Source organism: Manis pentadactyla, chromosome 1 (assembly GCF_030020395.1).
Source record: "Manis pentadactyla isolate mManPen7 chromosome 1, mManPen7.hap1, whole genome shotgun sequence".
Taxonomy (NCBI): Eukaryota; Metazoa; Chordata; class Mammalia; order Pholidota; family Manidae; genus Manis; species Manis pentadactyla.
Window position 1 is genome coordinate 220,338,656 of NC_080019.1, and position 24,081 is coordinate 220,362,736.

General features: G+C 41.7%; 1 protein-coding gene across 5 annotated transcripts in view; it reads left to right on the forward strand.

The window, feature by feature from the left end:
* The window catches only part of FRMD4B (FERM domain containing 4B), a 322,173-nt gene that overhangs the window by 166,618 nt on the left and 131,474 nt on the right, over positions 1 to 24,081 (forward strand). The window contains exon 1 of one of the 5 annotated variants that reach the window (XM_057507515.1): positions 1,858 to 1,938. The exons of 3 other annotated variants lie outside the window; for them this stretch is intronic. In XM_057507515.1, coding sequence (XP_057363498.1) covers positions 1,915 to 1,938 — 24 coding nt within the window. In that variant the 5' untranslated portion in view covers positions 1,858 to 1,914. Of the gene's footprint in view, positions 1 to 1,857; positions 1,939 to 19,470; positions 19,490 to 24,081 lie in introns of those variants that run through there. One more of the 5 variants, XM_057507521.1, reaches the window with a different exon arrangement.

Below are 24,081 nucleotides of genomic sequence, written 5' to 3' on the forward strand. Positions count from 1 at the left end.
GTAGACTCTCTACCCAGTGAAAAAAGTTACCATTTACTGAGTTTTTACTGCTGTTATAAACGCAAGTAGAAGGTGCCCCAAATATAAAGTAAAACCTCATTTTCCCAGTAAGAAGGTTCAAAATATGTTTCAGGCCAACTTGAATGTATAAAAATTAGGGAATGTAGGTCAAATAGTGAAACATTTACTCCTAATAGTTCAGATCATTGATTCTATAGAGTAATAATTTGAACATTGTCTCCTTCTTTACAAAGTAATATTTCTCAGCCTCTTCAGCTGCATCCACGGGTTGGCCATGGGCCGAAAGTCTTCCTCCTTGTCCTCCTCGTAGTTATCCCAAGCCCAGCAGCTTTGCTCCTGTCATTTGAGCTGCAGCACTTTTTGAATCTCCATATATGATACTTCACCCAAAATGTTATTACATGACTTTTTTTTCCTCTTTCCATTTCATCCCATAGATATATATGCATGATCTCCCTGCATAACCAGCTACTGCACGGACTTTTAACATGATGTTTAAGTAACTTGCTTAATTTAACACCCAGCCCTTCCAATTGTGAGGTCACATGCCCACAAATAATTACAAGCTCTGTATTAAATTCTTGGCCACCTTCTCTGCTGATTTTATCAAGTGACCTGTGTAAGCAACCAAACTTGGCATTAATTGAGGTTGTCTTAGGCTATTATGTCTTCCGCGGACAGTACATTGTAGTTCAAAATAATTAAAGTCTTTGAAAGTACTTGAAGATAAAACCACTCCCCCATTTCTGAGAGAGATTTTTTTTGATGGAGGGAAGAGGGGAAGATCCCCTCGTATTTAACGTGGGGTATGTACCTATCTGTGAGGCAAATTCTTTGTGCTTCGCATGCATTATCTCATTCAATTACCCCAACACCCCTTAGGAGATAGGGGTTTTTAACCCCCATTTTACAAAGGAGGAAATGGATCCTCAGGGAGGTCAAACAACTTGCCCAAGAACATAAACCACAAAATGCCAATTTTGTCTCACTCCAGAACTCATGTTGTTATCCATACCATACAGTTACATAAAATTCAAGGTCCTAAAAAAAAAAAAAAATTCAAGGTCCTTTTTTTCAAGTGGGAGAAATATACCATGTCACAAGCTCTTATTTAACCATTCTAAAAATAACAAATGGGTTTATTATTTTTCCTAGGTTCTGTATATTTTTCTTTCCACTGCACCTTCAAGTATAATGTATTTTCATTATCCCCTATCAAGTGATTTCAATAGTAATGAGTTTGTTAAATGCAAATGATGAAATAAAACCTTTTTTGAGACCACAGTCATCCTGCCAAGATTTCCGTTTGTGTGCTGACGCTGACTAATGTTCTGAGTCTCTTTCTGAGTGTATAAGCTGCTGACATGAAATGGCAGTGGTAGCACCATTGAGATAAATGCCATTTCTGTTTGTATTCATTATATTCCCTGCCTTCTTCAAAATATGTACAGACAGAAGAGCTAAAATTGAAGTCTGGATTCTTAGATGGCATAGCCCATTTCTGAGTAATAATTATCCAACCCAAGTCATGCATTATCAATGCATTTGAGTAAACAGTATACAGCATTTCATGTGTCTTACACGTGTAATGAAGAGAAACTTCAGGTAACCAAAAGAAATAGCAGAAGTTTTTGGTTCTGTTGGGTTTTTTTTTCCCACTTTGCTTTCCTGACTCATGTTGAAAGGCTTTTGTTTCTAATCAAAGCAACAAATAGTAAGGTCATTTCCTTGCGATTATTTGGCAGCGGAAGGCGTCAGGGTTTGTAGGTCCCTACTTCCACCAGCTTGTATTTGGAGAAAACACACACACACACACACACACACACACACACACAAATCACTAGGGCTTAGTACATGTGTCCTTTGTCCGCAAATTCTCTCCAGTCCCTTTAAATGAGCCGAGATCATGGTTCGGAGGTAAGAACAACTTCTTTTACAATCTTTTGACTACAGACAGTGTAAGGGTACTTCTTGAGCTCTAACTGACGTTTCATAGCAAAATCTTGGGCCAATTTCAGTATTATTTTGGGGCAGACTAATCTAAGTACTAATATTCCAGAATCCAGCTTTCAGCAAAGGAAACTCCAAGGAAAGTTTATCTTCGCTCTTTTCAAAGAATTAATCTTTCCTCAAAAAAGTTGGATATGCACCAGGTTGATACCAAAGTGAAGATGGTCCTTAATGCCTATCTTTTGAAAGATTTTCCTGTCATTGTTTTAAATGCTTTCTCTGCTCCCTCAAAGATCCTAAAGGCTGAGTTCTTGTTTCTACTTCAGCACTTTGAGAATTACTGTGGAAGTGTGTAATTCTATCTTACTGCTCCCTGCCCTCCCTCTCTTTCATTTCTTTCTTTTTTTTCTTTTATTTATTTATTTATTTTTGTTTTAAAGACTTGTGCTCCTTTAGAATGTGGAAAGGGTTCTCAGGGGGCCACAACAGTGTCAGTAAGCAGCCTGAAAATGCTCTCCGATCTGTAAGTGTTTACCATCTCCTGAGCACAGTGTGTTTGGGGCCTTCTCTATTTTTGTGAACCATTGGCAGCAACGATCTGTGGGGGCCTAGAGCTCATTAGTAGCCTCTCTGAAAGGACCTGCTAATGTCCCTGTGTTGCCGGTAAAAGGAAGCAGGGAACGTGAATTCTGTCCCCCAGTCTAGTTTACTCTGAAGACCTGTGTGATGAGAATTCAGCAGTTCAAGGTAGAGGCTTCGGAGACACCATTTCAGGGATGGCTATCAACTAATTCATAAATCTTTTATGATTTGTCAAAGGAAGTCCTACATCCTAATTATAGTCAAGTTGTATTTTTTTTTTTCCTCCCTGGTAAAGTGGTTATGGTAAACTCATCAAGCCCAGTTCCATATGTCCATTTTTTCCCTCCAGTAGGTAGCTGTTAGAGTTGGAGGAGGGAAGGGAAATCTGGGCAGGCTTCAGAAAACAAAGGAAATTGTTTCATCCAGGAGACTTCAATGCTCTTGGGTACAGGAGGAAGTCTGTGGAGGAAGTGGGTAGGATTAGGTAGAGAAGAGAAATATCAAGGAAATAAATATATCACAATAGGGACTGGGCTACAAACTCCTTGCTGTCTAAAATATTATACAATAGTGTTTGGCCTTAGAAATGAATCAGATGTCTCTAAATCAGTCCTATCTAAAGGTATCTAATTATCTGAAGGAGTAGAAAGGAATATAATCTTATCCAAAATGTAGTCCTTTGACCTGGATTCTCAGAGCAGCATTAGCGCAACCCAGGGCCTCACAGTAGATAATCCTATTCTTGAGATTCATGCCTTAGAAACTCTCTAGAAGTAAGACCATCTTGTAATGCAGCCCTTTCAGGAATCAGAAACTGTACCTTCTAGCAGAGGATCTAAAATATTTCCAGATATGCCCCATTCCATTTCAGAGCACATTCTGCGTGTTCCACTGCCCCATTTATTTAGGCCTGCATTTGGAGTATACAGGGAAGTGGCAACTGCCTGAATGAAGTTTCCTACAGACAGGTACTACCTGCACCCTGTGGAAAGGATGTTCATAACTCTTGGGAGGGAGGGGGATGAGTGGGGACAAATACCATTGGTGGAGTAGAATTGTTAAATATAGTTATGCCATGGACTACTTGACCCAGAAGAAAGTGCGTAAGTCGCTTTGTCCAGTCCCCTCATTCTAGTGCCGATGAGATTAAGATCCATAGTGGAGGGATTTTCCTAACCTCTCATATCCCCTTAGGGACAGGACACAACCTTGAGTCTGAGTCTTCCGAGTCCTGATTCTGTACTCTGTCCACTAATGTGCTGTTTGGAAGACCAGCTGCTTGCTTGGTCTAATTTCCGGCATCTCTGTACTTCATGCAGCATGAGTTGTTTCTCACATGCTCATTTCTTTCTGTCTTGGAAGAGAAATGTGGGAGCTGCATCCCAAATGAAGTTCTGCTTCTTATTATACACTGCTTCCAACTGCTGGCAGAAACAGTGGGCAGGTGCATGAGTGCCCCCCCAAAAAATCCCTGCAGTCTTGTCACTAGTCACAACAAGCTGTAGCTCTGTAAAAATGTCTGGAAACACTTTCTCTTTGCTTTGCAAATATAGGAACCTGAAAATATTAACGAGCTCTTCCTAGAAGCCTGTGTCAAGATCATAGGTCAAGTATGAGCCTTTTATTTGTCCCTGAGACAGAGTCCATGAAGCTCCAATTAAGACATTTTTCTTGCTCAATATTGGAAAACTACAAAAATTTTTAAATGAAAGACTTCTTCTAAACTGGAAAGATAAAGCTGAGTACAGGTAAACTATACATTAACATAGGTTAATATAATCTGGCCCAGGAGGGTAAATAATTTATCATTCTGTGGAAAGCAGTGGAAGAAAATGAAGATATTAGACTCATTCTCTGTTTATTTTAGATGCTTTTATTTTTTTTCTTAAAGGAAGCCTTTGTAGATGAGGCTATAAAAGTATGTTTTCTTCTGTTCTCTTGTATTGGTCTATTTTCTCTTTGGCATTTTTTTTTCTTCTATCCTTGCAAGTTAGAATGAACAAGTTAGCACATTTTGTACTTGTTTTTTCAAATTTTTATTTAATACCACTCTTTCTATTAGATATGCTTATATTTAGGTTTTCCAATCAGGAATGGCATTGGTGCAGAGGCTGACCTTTCATAACAGAGAATCTTTATCTGGTAGAGCAGTGTGACATAGCTGAAAAGCATAGTGGATAGAGAAAGGACTGGATTCTGGGTCTAACTGCCACTTACTGATAAGCTCTGTGACCTTGGGGTGCTAATTTTTCATGTCCATGACTCCAGATTCACATTTGTTGGTGAGGAATTTAGACTAATACTGAGTCTTCTTTCCAGCTTCAAAATGCTCCGACGCTATTTGTAATTACTTCCCTGGTACCCAGATGGATTGCAGCTATGTGTGTCTCTCTGCTTACCTCCATCTCCCTCCCTCTCTTCATCCCTCTCTTTCTTTCTTTCTTCTCCCCTTTTTTACTTGTTTCCTCTGATATTTTCCTTTTCACCTAGAGAGGAATTCAGGGCATGGACTTCAGTGACCCAGATGCCTGTAGAGCCTATGGCAATATGTGTGCAAACTAAGAGGCAAATTGGAAATGGAGGAATTACTGAAATCTCAAACTAGAATCAGGCATTGAGATGCTTCTAAAAATAAATCAGGACTTCGTGGGTTACGGTTACAACTCTAGTATTGAAATTTGACACCACTCCTTGGATTCCAAATTCTTTAAAAGTCAACACATACTTTCTGGGTGTGGACTGCACTAGCTGTGTGCCAGCCATTGGCTTAGAAAGGTGAATGAGATGCAGCCACTAAATTTATGAAGCCCCAACCAGTGGGAGAGTCAAATTAGAACTCTCCAGTGAGTCTTCGTACAGTTTTGACTTTTAGTTCATTTGCCACTCCCTCTTGGGGGGTGTAAAAACTGTTGACATGAAATGGCCATGTTGTAGAATTTAATTAGTATGATTTTGAGGTCAAAGGATTAAAATGACAGGGGTGTATTTAGGTAGAAATCAAGCAATGCCAACTACAGCAGTAGTGTACCCTAAAAGCATCAGGGGTGCACTGGTAAAGGGTCTGTCTTGGATAGGCTCTGTCCAAATGAAACAGACAGAGGGGCAGTGGTGAGAGTGCAGTATTTCCCATTTTAACAAGTAAATCCTGCTTTGCTGCTTAGGAACTGAGTGTGACCCTGTCTGGCCTTGTGATGGAGATAATTAAAATTACCTTAGAAGGCTGTTGAAGAAATCAGAGCTAGCTTCTGGCACTGAAGACATACTTAATAAGTGGCAGTTAATATTAAATAATAATAATACTATTATATAGCCCAAGTACAGCAAATAAAGACACTGGTGTCATGAAAATATGTAGCCACAAGCAGAAGACTGAGTGTACAAAGTAATGAATGAGTTAATGTTTTTCAGGGCCCTTCACCTTCACGATAGCATAAGTATGAACCAGTTGCTCATTACCACACATATGCATCTCTCCACATCTTGTCATTGTCAGGATATCCATCAGCCTTCTGTTGTTTTGGACACATGATTTCACTTGAGCCTGCAGACATGTGTCTGGATATCACTGGGCACAAGTGCACAAATACGTGATTACAGTATGTCCATGGCAGACTTCGGTCTTGGGCTTGAGGTCCGGTGTTCATCTTTTTAAGGACCTAGTTCTAAACCATTTTAAGGACGTGAACCAGTAAAAGTCTGATGCAAGTTATAGATAATCTTCCTGGGAAGATTATCACTCACACGTTTCGCCTGTATCGGTTGGGGGGTGTGGGGTTTACAAAGCTCTCACTAATAGACCTGTGAGAGGTTCTTGTATGCCAGCTGAAGAACTGCAATTAACCGTGTTTTCCAGAGAAATGGTGAGACACTAGTTGGTTTCTGTGTGTGATGCCCAAGAAATGAGTTTTTCAGGAACTCTTCAGCACCTAACCTTATTTTAGCTGGAAGTGTGGTGTCTCAGAATTGACATGGGCTCCATAGAGGGTATTTAGAATCTTAAGAAGAGTCCTGCCACCTCCTCCTCTGCAGCTATTTATACAGCTCCTCTGGGAGCCAGAGTTATACCTTTAGCAACAACCAGGGTTTGGGGGAGGCAGATTCCCTCTTGGTTCTTGGCTTGTGTTGAGTTGAGAGTAAGGTCGCTCCAGCGGGATTTGAAAGTAATTGCTCTGTTCACCTTTAGAACAACCATCTGGCTTTAGGGATTCTTCTGAAAATCTGCAGAGATTTCTTTTAAGTTGGAACAGTGGGAGATTGCTTGTGGTAACCATGCACATCCCCAAGTACCCACCCCTTTTTATTAAAGTGCTGAAGTCCGGTGCATCACAAATCTTGCTTTGTGTTATTGTCCTCCTCCTTTTAAAAAGAAGTTATTCATCAAATAGGCATACTTTTAAATAGTTTATATGAGAAAGAAGACTATGGCTTTATCAGTTTTTAAAAAGTGAATAAATAACTCCATGTTTTCATTCAACAGATGTTTATTGAGCAGGTGCTTTGGCAAAGTGCATGCTACAAGCAGGGGGAACAGTGGTTGAGAAGACAGATAGGGTCCCTGGAGGCAGATATATAAACAAAGTGCATCGTTATTTAATCACAGTTGTGAAGAGTGCTGCAAAAGAGAAGTTTAGGACCTAAAAGAACAAATTAACACCTCTAAGAAGAGTGATGGAACCAAGAGCTGTCCCAGACTCTGAGTGTGCATCGGTTCATTGAACCCCACAGCAAGGCACCAGTGCTCTTCCCATTATGCAGATCAGGAAATGAGTAACAAAGAGATGAGGTCATTTGCCTATGGTTGAAGCACTAGCAAAATGTCTAAGCCAGGACTTGACCCTCCAGCTATCTGAGTCCAGAGTGTTCACTCATAAGTACTATGACAATGGCTTCTATGAGAAAATGACTTAATCTATGTTTGTAAAGATAAGTTATGTAGGAATTTCCTGTTTTAAGGTTTGAGGTTGGAAGGAGATATTATGGAGGAAAAACTGAAGAGGACTGGTGTGGCTGGAACCCCAAGAGCAAGTGGGGAGGGAGGCCAGGACCAGAGTGAGCAGGTGGTGCAGGGCTAGGTGGGCTGCGTAAAGGATGGGAGCTTTTTTCTAATTGCATTAGATCAGCTCTGAAGTTAACCTCCTTGGTCAGGAAGACCCTCTAGGGAGCCTATGATATGCCTTTGATATGAAAACTTTGAGGGGTGTTCATCTCAGCTGGTTAGATTATTTCAGGTCAATTTACTATTGTGTATATAGAAAGCAACCTGCTTTTTATCAGCATAACCAACCTGTCCCACAGATATCTTTCTTAAGCCAAAGTGTTTCCCACCTTTTTGGGGCCTGCAGAACTGCATTTTCCACAAGGGTTCATGTGCCACATTGTGCTGGTGGGAGGTTCAGTCATCAGCATAATCATCACCATTATAGTGGCTGATGCTCTGGGGCTGCCACAGTGCTGTGTGCTTTTCTTGGCTTTCTGGTATATCAGCCTCAAATCCATAAGGCGAGTCTGTTACCATCCTTCTCTTCCAGATAAAGAAGCTGATTTACAGGGGGGCTAAATGACTTACCCAAGGTCCCACCAGCTAGTGTCCGTGAGGCCCCACATCCAGGGTTACCTGATGGCCAAAGCCTTGCTTACCCCTACATAGTGTTGCTTCTCTGCATAGGGTGCTTCCTATTTTACAGATGTGCAAACTGTCCAAAATTAATGATCGAACTGATTCTAAAACTTGGGTTTTACATTAAGTTTCATTTTCTAGGCCAACAGTTAAATCTTACAGGAAAAAGGAAAGAGAAAGGAAACTGAATAGAACACCGTGAACCTTCACCATGACCTGAAGCGGCCTTCTAAACATGTTACACATTTACCAGCCCACAAAGATATTTTACCTGAATTGGTAACAGTGGCAGAAATAGAGTGATCTAAAGGGGGTGGGGAATCTGTATTTGAATATTAACCAGTAGGAGTTTGGAAGAGAGAATTATGGGACAAAACAATGGTTTTAACTATCATTGGGACTTGCTATGTGCCAAGCACTAAGTTCTTTACATGTACTCACTCATTTAGCAACAACCTGATGAAGGTGGTCATATGTGTATCCATTTTATAGATGAGAACCAAGGAAAAAGTCTTCCAGACTGTTTCTCTGTCTTCCATTTTTGCCGCACCCCCTGCCGCGGTCTCATCTCCTCGTAGTAACCAGAGTCATCCTTTACACATGTCCCTGGATCGTGGCTCCCCCTGCCTGACAGCCTCCAGTGTCATTCCACCTCAACTGGGGTAAAACTCCTCCTCCGCACCATGGCCCACCGTGCAGGAACTGATGTAGCCCGGTGGTCTTCCAGCTTCAGCATGCATCAGAGTACGTGGAGGGCTGGCGGAAGCACAGATGGCTAGGCACCGCTCCGCCTTTCTGACAGGCTCCAGTTGCCACTGTTGCCACTGGTCCAGGGAGAACCAGTGAGGAGCCCCTCGTTAACCCTCTAACCTTGTCTCCTGTACTTTTCTTTTTGGTGGCCAAGCTCCTGCCACATTTGGTGCCATTTTTTTTCTTACATTGTGCATTCTCAACCACGAGACTTCACTCCCTACAGGAATGAAAATTGGTTCTTGAGAGACAAAAAAGACCTTAGATATTGCAATGGTCTGTGGCCCTCTAAAGCTCAACTCAACTCAACAGGTATACAGTATTTCTGTGGCATTAAATTTTCATGCAGGAAGAGTGCATTCGGGAAAAAAAAATGTCTAGAAAGGCTCCTTAAAGGTGTGATAAAAAAAACCGTGCAATGTAACTGAAGTGAAGCGTATTCCTGCCGTAGGGACTTTGCACTTGCTGGGCCTCTATCTGGGATGTTCTTTTCCCAGATCTTCCCAAGGCTGACTTCTTATCATTCCCATCTCAGCATCACTTCCCCAAATAGCCCTTGCCTGCCTACTCCCAAGTAACAGCTTTCCTGCATCATATTATTCTTATTAGCACGGTCTGAAGTCACCTGTGTGTTCATTGGTCTGCTTGTTCGTTCACTGTCTTCTTTACTAGTGAGTCTGTAAGAAAGCAGCACGCTGGCTTGTGTCACTGTGAATATCCAGAATCTATTATAAATTCTGGCCACAATTGCAATTTGATAAATATTTGTGAACACATGAATGGATGTTAATCACACAGTCGATAAAATGGTCAAGCTGATATCTGAACCCAGGCATTTAGACTTCAGACCCCTTGTTTAAGCATGACTGAAAACCATGAGTCATTAAGGAAACATACCTAGGACTGGTGCTGTCACATTACTGTGCTCAACCTGAGTCATCTAACAGGCAGGGGAAAGGGGCAAAGTTTTTCCAAATTATTTAATCCCAGTGCCACAACTTCATGTTCTCTCATGGTTATCACAACCAGGAAAAAGGGGAGGGAAACCCCAGTGGTTTGAGGTGAGGAGATCTGTGCTAAGGATTATGGGTAATGTTATTCTTTCACTTTACGAATGATAAAATGGGGCTCAAAAAGCAGAATTACATGTCCAAGGCCACAGAGCCAGCAATTAAAGAGGCTGTGTGAAGCATGTGTGATTTCTTTCTCTTCCTCTGGGATCTCTCCTTGAGGCTGACACATCTGATCATAGCTCCATTATCTGCAGAGCGTCAGCCATATCCATGAGCCAACACACTCCAGAAAATTCCATTACCACAGAGGGTTCCACTGGACGTGGATGCAAAAGATCAACCCCTTTAAGCCTCACCTCTGCCCTGTTCTTGATTGGGAAAAGTGGGAAGGTCACTTAAAGTGATACATCTCATCAGCTCTAAGTCAAAGAAAGGTCATTTCTCATCATTTCCACCATGGCCTGGTTCAGTTGTCTCATTCCCCTCGCACCAAACAAAAATGGCCAGTTACTGTTTTATCCCTGAGAGCCTGACATAGAGTGGGTGCTCACAAAATATACATTTGTTGGTAATCAAACAAAACAAAACAATAAAGCCATCAAAATGGACAACGTTCATAATCTGGTGGAAATTGGGTATTATATAGTGAGAAGGAACAAATGACAAACTAGAATAATAACCAATTACAGAAAAAAAATAATCTAGTTGCCTTTAATGCAATTTTTATTAATAACTTAACATTGTATTTGCTGAGAAAGGAGACACATAAGAATTTCTGTAGGAACTAAGCAGAACTTCAGTTGGCCGTAACTCAAAAAGAAAGGCATTGTAATGGAACAAAATTGGAAAGTTCTCCAAGTATTTCTAACTCTCAGCCACAATATTCGTGGAACTCTATGGGTGACATTCATTTAGCTCTTGCAGGTTCATTTCCTCATCCCCACCTTCAATCCTTGCCAGTACCATGGTTCCACTTGTCTTGTTTAAATAAGTCACTTCTCTTTGATAAAACTCTTCCCTGCTCCAGAGCACTAAACCCTCTGGGATGCTAAAAAGGTGACAGTCATTAGAATAATAGATCCCAAGCCACCAAAACCAGGACTTTTATCTCCAGGGCTGTTATAAAATTCCCCTGTTTTTTAAAAGTGCATTTGTTTTCACTGACTTCAGTCTAATAAAAGGCTTCAGGACTGGCCAAAGTGAACCCTCGAGGCAGCCAGGATCTTGCTGATGGAACACTGCAGATTCCTCAAAGCACCCCGGGGTTGGGAAAGCAGGATTCTCTTTACAGTTCTAAGTTAATGTCATGGAAGCCTTCCCACTGTAAAATACACTGTGCAGGAGATGGGTTGTATTTTACTTTTTTTTTTTTTTTTAACTTTACTTTTTGGTGAATACTTTTGTACGGGTCAGGGGATTGTTTAGGGCAGTAGAAAGCAGTAACTCCACATCTAGAGTTTTGGCTTTGTCTAGCTGTGTGACCAGAGAAATCACATTGCTTCTTTGGGCCTCCCTAGCCTCGTCTATAAAACGGGGATATGACACTTCTGGCCCATTAAAACTTGCAAAGTTTAAAAGAAGAAACATAGGTAAAAGCACTTGGAGAGTTTGAAGCACTCCACATAAGCAAGAAGGTATTATTAAAAAATGGAACATTCAAACCGAGTTTATATGTGACCAGAGCTACTTGCTCCTTTCTCTTCTGTGGAGTTCAGGGGCAGAGTAGAACCTGCTTACCATCTGAACTTGGCTTTTGAGAACAGCTGCTCTGAAAAAGTATGTAGCAATTGCTTGGTTTTTATTAGCAAAAAACATAGTATCATTAAAAATGGCATGTACTCTGCTAAGCATTTTATGTATAGTATCTCATGTGACCCTCCCAGCCGTATGAGGTGGGTGCTGTTATTATCCCCATTTTCAGATGAGGAAACCAAGACTCACAAGAAATGAGGTCAACCTGAGTAAAGCCACACAGGTACTAAAGAGTGGAGCTGGGATTTCAACCCAAGTCTGTCTATAGAGCCTGTGCTCTTAATTCCTCAGTTTTCTTAAATAATACACTAAACTTTACAAACTAATAGTAGCTGCTGCTTATGGAATGCCTACAATGCACTAGGCAAAATTATTCCCATTTCGTAGCAGCTGCTTGGAGCAGGGAAGTGCCTTGCCTGAAGTCTGCAGCTAGTTCGAGGCAGAGCCAGGATCAGACTCCTGGGGGGCTGCTCCCAATCGCTGCCCCGACCCAAGTGGCTGAGTGGGCAGCTCTGCCCTGTCTTATGCCCCTGGCTAAAGCAAGTGTCATCAAAAAAGCACTAGGAATTCTGATGATTTTCCAGTGAGTTTGCATAATCCACTGGCCAGGCCACTCTTACCAGAAGCACCCGTGCATTTCTAAATGACTCACCCCTTTGCCCCCTTCAGAAAAAATGCTCCAGAGCAGCAAGTTCAAGAACCAACAGTGAAGCAGGGCCCCTGGGGAAAATATTTGGTTCCCTGGATTCAGCTGGAAGTCTTGGGTTAGATTTCCTCTCACAAGGCACGTCCCTTGTGATGGAGGCAGAGCGGAACTGAGATTGGAATAGAGCAGTGCGGAGAAACTTGCCGACCGAGCATAATGACACGTGCTCAATTCTGCTTGTGAATGAAAAACTGGAAGCATCTCTCCCCAGTGCTTTAAGGTCACAGTGGCCTCCTTTAGTGGGGAGGAGAGATCCAGGGGTTCGACAGACTCCAGAAGGACAATAGCAGTGCAGCCCAGGGGAACGTGGCAGTTAAGAGGCAAAGGAGCCGTTTCGGTTGCCAGTGAGCCCTTAACAGTAGAAACGCACAGAAAACCCTGAAGCAGAGCCAAAGACGGAAATGAAGGGAAATTCGTTCATTCCACACATAGTTATTAAGCCCTACAAGGGCCTAGGTACTCTCTTAGGATCTGGGAAAGCAGCAGTAAATAAAACTTACATTCCAGGCAAAAGAACAGGAAAAGCAGATGACAGTGAGCATTTGCTCTGGGAGTTGCCGTCCTAGGTCAGGAGAACCTAGGCAGTAAGCTTGCCCACTGGGGATTTTTTTAAGTTTAATAATAAACTGTAACAGTTACCTTTTATGTCAGCCTCTGTTTGCCATGCCCTATGCTTCGTTGGTAGGTATTATTAGTCCTGTTTTAGAGATGTAATTAGGTCCTAGAAAAGACAAGTGGACTGAGCTTTAAACACAGTTCTGCCTGATTCCAGTGCCTCTTCGTTCATCTTTATCCCTTGGTCTCTCAGTGGCCTTAACATCCTGACAGCGCTGTGAACATCACACTTTCCCCCAGACCTTTTCCCATTGAACTTCTCCAGTGTTCTGCTGGTTAAGTGTTTAACACCCACTCACTGGAGAAAAGGGCGCCGATTTGTGGCATTTGTAATTTCCATGGTGTAAATACTTTCACCTTGACCTGATTTCCTGTTACTGCTGTGCCCTCACTGAGTTAGGAAGAGATGAGCAGGAGCACACTGTTCAATAGCATTGCTAGTGTACTGATTCAACAGACATAAATAACCCCAGGAGCAAAGAAAGGTAATAGCAAAATGGAGTAAAACAATGGAAATGTGATGATGAGTTTTGAGCATTTATTATGTGTGCTCTTTTTTTTTTTTTTTTGGTATCATTAATGTACAATTTCATGAGCAACATTACGGTTAATAGACTCCCCCTCCCCCCGTGTTCTTAATGAAACTTATTTCAGTGTAAGTTTATTTGCCATTCTGTTTAATATTGGTTGTGCTTCATAACCAGTTCGAGCGTGGGACAGAGAGCAGCCATGAGCTGCTTTGAGACAGCTCCACATTGCCACTCTTTCTCCTGAGTGATTCTTTCCACCTCACTGGGCTCACTGGTGCTTGCCCAAAAATATTTTTTGGTTCCTTTCTCTCTCTCTCTTTTTTTTTTTTTTTTTGGTCTCCCTGACCTGTGGCCTTCCACTTTTTTGTTTTGTTTTATTCTTTGAATCCCATATTAGCCTCAAAAAGAGACCGAATCCCACTTGAAAACACCACCTACATTAGGTGACAAAGAAGCTTCTTCACTAACTACTAGAAGCCTTTAGGTTGAGAGGGAATGTTCCTTCTGCGGTGGTAAAATAAATCCCACACATTAAGATTCGGGATTTTTCTACATTGTCGTAAATGAGCTTAACTGTTGTATTTTACAGTTTGGTAAGCTTTTCTAAATTCCCTACCCAAATATAACATTTTTACCAACTAAACTAAAGCTCTGGACCTCATACAATCCATTTGTATATAAAACATGAACTCCCCAAGGACTTACTTTGACCCCTACTTATACATGGACGACAAAGAACAAAGAAACTTTGAAACAACATAAATCAGAGAAATTCTAATGGAGTTGATGAAAACTTGAAACATGAAAACCCTGACAATGAGTGTGTACTCCAGAATTAATGTAAAGTTGATTTAGGCTTTGTAATTAATTTTTGTTCATTTTTAGGTTTCCAGGGCAATATATGTGATTTATTTGCTCTGTGCATGGCTTACACTCAGCCCAGATTTCCACATGTGCTGTACAGTGAATAAACAGTACCTAGGATATCTTTATATTTCAAGAACCACAGTTTATTTTTAAAATCCCTTCAGCCGTGCTGCGCCTGTCTTTTAAGTTTTTGAAAGACGCAGTACTTCTGCTCCTTGCTACGGGCTGTTTTTCATGGGAAAAGAGAAAACTGACAGTTGGCAAAGCAAAAAGTTTCCAAACCACAGGGTGTCTGCTACTTGCTTAACCACCAAAGCCAAATTTTCCATTTTCTACAGGGCAATCAGAGAACTTCATTTCTGGTCAACCTGAACAACAGACAAGAACTAAACTCCCCTGCAGCCCACGGGGCCGTGCTCTTAGCTTTTCTTGGTTGCACGTTGTGACTTTTCCTGTTTATAGTATCTGTGTCCTCCCATTTTTTTCCCTTTCTTTTTTGACTCATTGATACTGTACCATGACGTCTAAAAACACAGCCTAACACAGCCTGGTGTTAAGCAAAGAGGATGTTTCTTTCTGGAAAGGAACAGCAGAAATATCCTGCATGGTTTTCTGAAAATAAGTATTTGACAATTTCTCTTCAGTGCCTCATCTAAGTTTCTAGTTGGAAAAGTGCAGTCAAGAGAATTTACAAAAAGGACCATGCTATTCACTGCAGCTTCTTCTGCTATGAAAATGTGGGGCCTGTTTCCCACCCGTGCCCTGATTTGGGGTTAGTCTGTTGATTATCACTGACAAATCAAGATGCAATTAGTCCTCAGCTATCTCCAGGATGTACTTAACTGGTGGACTGATTTTTAATGCAAATGACAGCTTGACTTCTTAATAATCCAGGAGAACATTTTTCTTGAGAAAAATAACTATTTAACCAAGTTAAAAATCACCACTTAGAGTTATTATAGTAGCATTCAACAGTTACAAATCATTTCTGCTAATAATAGTACTCAGTGCACTAGGGTAAGAGTAGAGCTGATAATGCATGCCAGCCACTTAGCACAGACCCTAACATCTAATCAGTGTCCAAAAAATGGAGGGTATTGCTGGTGAAATGGTTATCATCTATACTGTTGAGATAAATTTTAGATTCAACCCACATTGATAAAAGACAAAGCTAAATGAGATTGATTCTTACCATGCTCATTTCACAGGGGCCGGAACTGAGATTTAGACAAATACCATGATATACAGGCCATACTCTTAGTTAAATGGCAGAGTTGGGACACAAACCCAAGCCTCCTGATCCTAAATCCCTTGCACAACTCATGGACACCAAGTTGGTACTTCCTGATAGCCTTCAGCTCTGACTTAATAAGTTGCTTTGTTTCTTTCTCTCTTCTTTTGAAAGCTGGTCTTTTTTTTCAGCAGCCTTATGAGATCAGGCTATTATCTGATAAGGGACTGGCTTTTAGGAGAATGCCCTCCCCAGGGAGTTGGCCGAAATTGCTTGCCAGGTTGATGATGGAGCTGCAAAAATGGTTGTGCACCGGCCAACCTTTGTTGTCTGCTTTCCTTCCAACCTCTGCGAGGCAGAAAGGAGCTTGCAGTGGAATGCTAATGTCCAGAAAATAGTTCTCCCTCCAGTCTCTACTGGGAGCCACTTGTCAAGAATAGTAGTCCAATGAAAGTTCTCTCTGTCAATTTCCTCATTCCTTCTGCGTCCTGGGTAAAAAGTGAGTTTGAAAGTGAGTTTTGCACGTGCTTAGAACTTAGTACCATTGCCAGTTGCACTATTTTGGAACCCCTTATATGAAAATATCCCATTTATTTGATTGCTAATAGTTTCTTTTCTTCTCCTTGCCTTTAGAGCAGTTGTTCTCAAGCAAGGACCATTTTGCCCCCAGGAGACATTTGGCAATGCCTGGAGACATACTTGGTTGTAAAGAGGGCAGGGGTGTTACTGGCATCCAGTGGGTAGAGGGGTGCTACTGAACATCTGACAGGGCATATAGGACAGCCCCCCAGCAAAGACTTATCTGGCCAGAAATGTCAGGAGGGCCCAAGAGGAGAAACCCTGCTCCAGCACACGCTGTAGAGACAGTGATCTTGTGGATCTCATTTGCTAATTTATATTGCTACCCAGAACAGCGCTTGCATTTAGCAAGTGCTCAGTGAGTATGGGTTGAGTGACTGAATGCATGATCCAAAGCTTTTCCACAGTGTGTTAATTGCATCATTTGCTAGATTACATCTTAAGCTCAGAATAATGTGGAGTCAGGCCCATGAGGCCACATAACTGATAAATATCACCCTGTACCCAGAGTGTTCACGTAAGCATGACAGAGCCAGCAGCCCAAGGGGTGGGGATTAATTCCATCCTGATGCTCAAGAAAAATCAATAGCAAACACAAAGTCTCCATGTTTAGCAACTGCCCATACGTCTTTACTGCTAGGCCAGGAGACAGCCAAGAAATGGTGATTGCAAAAACCTTTCTCCTCTGGTCTTGGTGCCAGATAGTGGCCAGAGCCAGGCAACTCTGGTTTGGTGAATCTAGAAAAAGGTTTTTTTTTCTAGAAAAAGGTTATGCTTGGCAATCAAGATGACATGTTACATGGCTAAGCTGTGTGTGATTTAATATATTAAGATCTGTTAGATGGGAAATACCTTGTAACAGAAGTAATATAGTGGAACAGTGTCTCTATGGCATGGACTCTGTGCTTATATCCTTCTGTGCCTCTAGCTCTGCATGCTTGTCGGGTGGAGCCAGTCATTTCTCTGTGCCTCACTTTTCTCATCCATAAAATGAAGCGAGTATTGGAATCTACTTTATATGGTTGTCATAAAAATAAATTTAAATAGTCCATGTAAATAAAAGGAAGAGATTGGATTAGTGCCAGGCACACAGTCAGCAGCCAGTACTTATCGTTAATCCTTTTCCTAAGGCAGATAACTCAGTTACCCAATTTTACCGTTCTGATTTCTCCCCTTCTTTATCACTGGCCCTATGCTGGCCCATATTCCTTCCTTCCGGTACTTCTTTTATGCCACTTGCCTTTATTCGTCTTGCTGTCTCTCCTTGTCCTACTCCACTCCCAGTGAACCTACAAGGGACACACAAGAGTCCTATTTTCATCCAACCAATGGAACCTGAGCTTTCACCCCCAGTTGACAGCAGCGTGACCTGGGATGAGTCACCTAACTTCTCTGCACTTCAGTTTGGCCCTTTGCAAAATGTAAACAGCAAAACTTCTTACCTCATAGGTCGTAAGCAGCCTGAAGGAAAGTACTGTACAAGGGAAGTGCTGAGCACTCAGGTGACATGTTAGTGAGTGCTTGGTACACGCCAGGAAAATCGTTTATTTTCCTGAAAGAAGTAGTTCCCAGTGATTACACACCGGAGGGTAGGCACCATCTTGAAAGAACTTAAGGGAAAATTACAGCTGACTTGGTTTGGAGACATCTGTGTCAGTCTAGACCATTCTCTGAATGGGAGTATCAATAGCTCATATTCAGTCAACACCCTGCGATAATATAAAGGGGCCCTGTTCAGCTGGGGTTGACATCATTAGGGCGAAATATAAAACTCTGTCCACTCGATAGATCCCAAAGGAAGAACGTCCTAGATGTGCCCTTCTACCTCTCTCCAATTCCTCCAGAATATCTCATCTGATGAGGAATTTAATAGTACACATGTTCTCTGAGGGGAAGGCTTGTTTTTATGTGTCAATCTGTCTGGGCCTAGGCTTGGGAGATGTTTTGGGACATCTTCACTTTACATTATGTCATATAATCATTTGTGAATTTATTTCATTATTAACTGTGTCTAGGCTCTGATTCGTGAATGCACTCCTTCATTTGGCAGATAATTCTTTGCCACATTCTTACCATATGCCAGGCACTATTCTATGCTCTGGGGAGAGAGTGGTGAATAAATTGAATCAAGTTCTCCCCCATGGAATTTAAATACTGATAATGAAAGATAGAGAATGATAAACAAGATTTATCATTATAAATAAATAAGAAATGTTAGGTATAAAAAAATTAAAGCAGCATATGAGAATGTGTCCAGGCTCTCCTTTATATTGAGCACAGGGGGCATCTTGAATATGGTAACATTTCCAAAAGAAGCAAAAGTACCCAGTCATGCAGTGATGTGGGGAAAGGGCATTCAGACAGAGGGAACAGCACAGGCAAAGTCTCAAAGTAGGAACCATTTTTATTTTGAGAAAGGAAAAAAGGCCTGTGTGGCTAATGTATTAGGGCAAGGCATACGGGTTGAAAGCAAAATTAAGGTGGCGGGACAAGACATTAGGACAAAGGTCTGTAAGGTAAGGAGTTAGGTTCTCTGCTCTCTTGCATGAGAAGCCATTAGGTAATTTTAAACAGGGAAGTGACAGGGTTTGATCTGTATTATAGAGATTTCACTCACATGGTTATTTGGAAATTAGACTATCATAGCATTCAATTAAAAACCTGGAGCCCAGTTAGTTAGCTGGTTTTGCACACATGAAGGGAAGGGATGATGGGGGATTAGACTCTGGGTGGGTCACCCCACAAAAATCCTAAGGAGTCATTTTTATGAGGCAGGTCCTCTTGTGAAAAGGTCAAAAGGGAACCAAGTGGGTAGGGGGAAGCTTTCTGCTTCCTTACCGAGCTTTCATATTTCCGTGTTCCAAAGAACTACTACAGCAAAAGCCCAAAGTAGTCTGGGGTTCTGGGCTTTTTTTGTAGTTATTTCCTGTTGCATTTTAAGCTGACCCCGGTCATTATGAATGGCCTGGGGTCACACTGCTCTGCCTTGACTTGCCTTTAGGTTTCTTATCAAATCCCTCTCCTGTCCCATCTCCTGAGTCCAGTAGTAGGATGAGGGTCAGAGGGGCGTATTGTCACACAGACTAGGACCCCACTGTCCATCAGGGTGCTCCATGAAGCAGGGGTCTGGCCTGCAGCCGACTTTCACTTCCCTGCTGATCTTCCTCATTTGACCACTGACCAGATGGGCAAGGTCTGCCACCAGCACTCCGCGCTTAGCCTCTGAGGACCTGCTCTATCGGCTGGGGAGCAAACGCAGGGCCGCCACAGACTAAGGTGGGAGTTTTAATCCAGCGTGCACAATTTTAAGCTCCATATTCCTGGTGTTGAATGGGGGAGGAGGTAGCAGGAAGGGTATCAAGTCCGGGTGGGTGTTAGGTGAAACTTTCCAGAAAGATCTTTTTAAAATATGTATTTTCTCCCACAAGAGGCACTGCTGCTAGTAGTGGCCATGCAGTAGGGACAGACTGTTCGGTTGGGCCTCTGCGGGGTTCAGAAGTGATTTTGATAACATAATTTCACACACAGGCTAGAGAAAGAGTGTCGCCCACTGTCCTTGTGTTTGCTCATGGAAGGGAATGAGAGCCTCCTCTGGACCTTTTTAGATCAAGTGTTGTGGCCAACCTTGGACTGTCTGGGAGGGGGAGACTAAAGGTCTCAAGAAGGAAATTCATACCCCTAAATCTTAAGAGAAAGCAGTTGGTAATGAGAAATGCTTACTTACTTGTTCTTCGTCTAAGTAGAATTTTTAAATTCCTATTTTGTAAAGAAAGCAAATTGTCAGAATAATCAAATAGAATGTGAAATGGGAAGACAATATAATTCCTTTCTTCCATGGGTAGGTAATGACTACATCGTGGGCTCAGGAGCCAGTCTCCTAGGTTGGAATCCCAGCTCTGCTTCTTATTAGCTGTGTGACCTTGGGCAAGTTGTTTGGCCGCTCTGCACCTCAATGTCCTTAACTGTGAAATGAAGATGATAGATGTTTGCCTCCAGGCATCTGAGTCACTACATATTATACATATGGAATATACTACATAAAATGTGTTGTTCTTCTTATTTTTTTTTCTTAAATGGCTCTGTGGCTGCAGATACAATCCTTGTGATCCATGAACAGCTCCCTTCAAACATAACTCCTGTTGTTGAAACGAGAAGGTAAAGCATTAGCAGGAGTCATGTTTTGAAATAAATAAACAAATAAATGCCCAGGGTTTTTTTTTCTTTCTTTTGGTTGTCACAGTATTTTTTTAAAAAGTCAACCTGTGGAAAAAAAGGAGCGTTTGAATAAGATGATATTTATTACCTGAGTAATCTTGTGCACACCACTCATGCCACCGGCTGGAAGTCGGAACCCCGAGTTGTGATCCCAGGTCTTGCATTAACTACCATGTGGCTTTGGGGACAGTTCATGCATTAGTTTTCCCATATCTCAAATAAACAGTGCTTGCTAGATGCCTTTTAAGATTCTGTTTGTGAACCCTACAGTCCTAACTACGTGTAGTCAGCTTATTCTGCCCTTGGGACTGCAGTGATTTTTCCTGCCCACTTTATGACACTTTGTGTTCCCCTTCTTGCCCACTCATCTAGTCCCTTGAAAACGGGTTGCATGGGGAGGTTTTTGCATAATTTGACCCTTTATGGTATGTAGAATGACAAGTGTGTATCTGAGTGGCTAAGACCTCGGGCTTTAGGTTCGGGTCTGGTTCTGCCATTTCTGAATCTTACCATTGATAATCTCTCCAACCTCGTCCACCCATAATATGGGGAGATAAGACTGCCTACTTCATGTGGATATCACAAGGTTCAAACATGTTAATACATGAAAAGTACTTTTGTAATGCCTGAAATATAGACAGAGCCCAGCTGTGTAGTTGTGTTAGTGTTATCATTAGCATGCCTTGCGTGGCACACAGTAATTCTTTTTTTCTGCTCCATAAGTTTTGGAGCATTTTTCTGCCATGCGCTTGTTAATTGGGTTAAGTTTACCTGTAATTTGTCTTAAGAATATTTTTTCCAATTAAAGTGTTAAAGCTGTCCGGACATAGCTTATGAAGCTCAGAAAGGTTAAGTAGCTTCTTCAAGGTAACACAGCAAACAAGAGATAAAATATGATATTGAGCCCAAGTTTGGCTTAGAACTCTTGGGCAAGTTACATTATTTATCTGGCTTTGTTTTCCTGGTGCTTAAAATGAGGATGCCCCCTGAGCAAAACCGAAAGTTTCTGTGATGACTGCCCTTGTACTGTTCACTATGTAACTTATTCATTATGTAAGAATCTGTTCTCCATGTAAGAACTTGTTTGTTATGCCTCAGAAGATTGGAGACTGACGAAAATTAGGCTTGGGGTGGATTAATGATTGTGCATTGAGCATTGACTCCCCTATACAGAATTTTATTGTCGTTAACAACCATTTGATCAATAAATATGAGAGATGCCCTCACAAAAAAAAAAAAAAAAAAGGACAGACTTCCAATGGTAAAATAAATAAGTAACTGGGATGTAATGTATAGCATAAGGAATATAGTCAAGATATTGTAACAGCTTGGTAGGGTGATAGCTCGAACCTAGAATTATGTATATAAATGTTTTATCACTGTGTTGTACACTTGAAACTAATGTAATGTAATGCTGTGCATCAACTACCCTTCAATAAAAAATAATTATCTAAAAAAAAAACCTGCTGATGCTGATATAAGAGGTGTCTGGCAGTGACCCCACCTGCTGATTTGTGGAGGAGCCAATTTCTGCTGCTTCAGTAGGAGGCTGCATCTCACCCACAGCTGAAGCACAAAGCTGTCTAGCAGGTCTGCATATGTTTTGTTGGTCTACAATAAAAGAGACTTAAGCAAAAAAAAAAAAAAAAAAAAAATGAGGATGCCCCCTTCACTGGCTTTCACAGAGGTTGAAATACTAGACCTTAATGAGGGTCAAGAGCCAAGCACTTTGCCTGGTACCCTCCTTTGACATTGGTGTGTCTCCTCCCTGATAGGATGATCCTGGCAGATAATAAATTTGGGTGAGTCAAGACACAGACCCCGTGTAAAGAGGGAGCTGCTCTGCCTGACCCTGGCTAAATGTTGCCATGGAGGAAGGCTAGCTCTTGTTTCCAGATCTTACCATCTAAATTTTTATTAAGTGGCATATCCTGGTTTCTAATATTGTCAACTAAAATTTATTCATAAGCATAATTTTAATAAACAGAATACATCCACCACCTTTCAACGTCTGATTGAAGTAAGACCTAAAGGCAGGCTTTCTATTGCCCTTCTGCCTCCCAGAGGAGCCCACCTCCTGCAGAGGGAAGGGCTGGTGAACAATGAGCATGGATGTACACATGTGGGCAAAGAACTAGTGCTTTCTCCCTCTAGTTCATCTGCACTGCCCTTCCTCAGCTTGTCCTGTGTGGTGTCTTGTCACATCATACCTTGAGGTGTTTGTTCAGTGCCCCCCCCCCCACCCACAAATGTCAACCGCCTTTCTCTTGGCTGTTGTATTGTCATTGAGGGGAGCACTGTTGATCGTGAGTGGACGACTTCACCATATGAATGATGTCCTCTGAGGATCCATCCTTCGGAGACCTTTTGCCTTGACTTAGGGATAGAGACCTGTGGTATCTTTTTTCTTTTCTTTTATTAAGGTATCGTTGTTATGCAATCTTATGAAGGTTTCACAGGAGTAACATTGTGGTGACAACATTCACCCATATTATCAAGTGCCCCCCATACCCCATTGCAGTCACTGTCCATCAGTGTAGTAAGATGCTATAGAGTCACTACTTGTCTTCTCTGTGCTATACTGCCTTCCGTGACCCCCTACATTATGTGTGCTAATCATAATGCCCCTCAATCCCCTTGTCCCTCCCTCCCTACCCACCCTCCCCAACCCCTTCCCTTAGGTAATCACTAGTTCCTTCTTGGAGTCTGTGAGTCTGCTGCTGTTTTATTCCTTCAGTTTTGTTTTGTTCTTAAACTCCACAAATGAGGGAAATCATTTGGTACTTGTCTTTCTCTACCTGGCTTACTTCACTGAGCATAATACCCTCTAGCTCCATCCATGTTGTTGCAAATGGTAGGGTTTGTTTTCTTCTTATGGCTGCATAATATTTCACTGTGTATATGTGCCACATCTTTATCTTTTTATCTACTGATGGACACTTAGCTTGCTTCCATATCTTGGCTATTGTAAATAGTGCTGCAATAAACATAGGGGTGCATGTGTCTTTTTGAATCAGGGATCTTGTTTTCTTCAGGTAAATTCCTTGGAGTGGAGTTACTGGGTCAAATGATATTTCTGTTTTTAGTTTTGTGAGGAACCTCCATATTGCTTTCCACAGTTGTTGAACTAATTTATTTAATTAATTAATTTATTATTATTATTATTTTTAATTTTGGTATCATTAATCTACAATTACATGAAGAGCATTATGTTTACTAGGCTCCCCCCTTCACCAAGTCCCCCCCACAAACCCCATTACAGTCACTGTCCATCAGCATAGTAAGATGCTGCAGAATCCCTACTCGTCTTCTCTGTGTTGCACAGCCCTCCCCGTGTCCCCCCCCCAACTACACATGCTAATCGTAATGCCCTTTTCTTTTTCCCCACCCTTATCCCTCCCTTCCCACCCATCCTCCTCAGTCCCTTTCCCTTTGGTAACTGTTAGTCCATTCTTGGGTTCTGTGATTGTGCTACTGTTTTGTTCCTTCAGTTTTCTTTGTTCTTATACTCCACATATGAGTGAAATCATTTGGTACTTGTCTTTCTCTGCCTGGTTTATTTCACTGAGCATAATACCCTCTAGCTCCATCCATGTTGTTGCAAATGGTAGGATTTGTCTTCTTCTTATGGCTGAGTAATATTCCATTGAGTA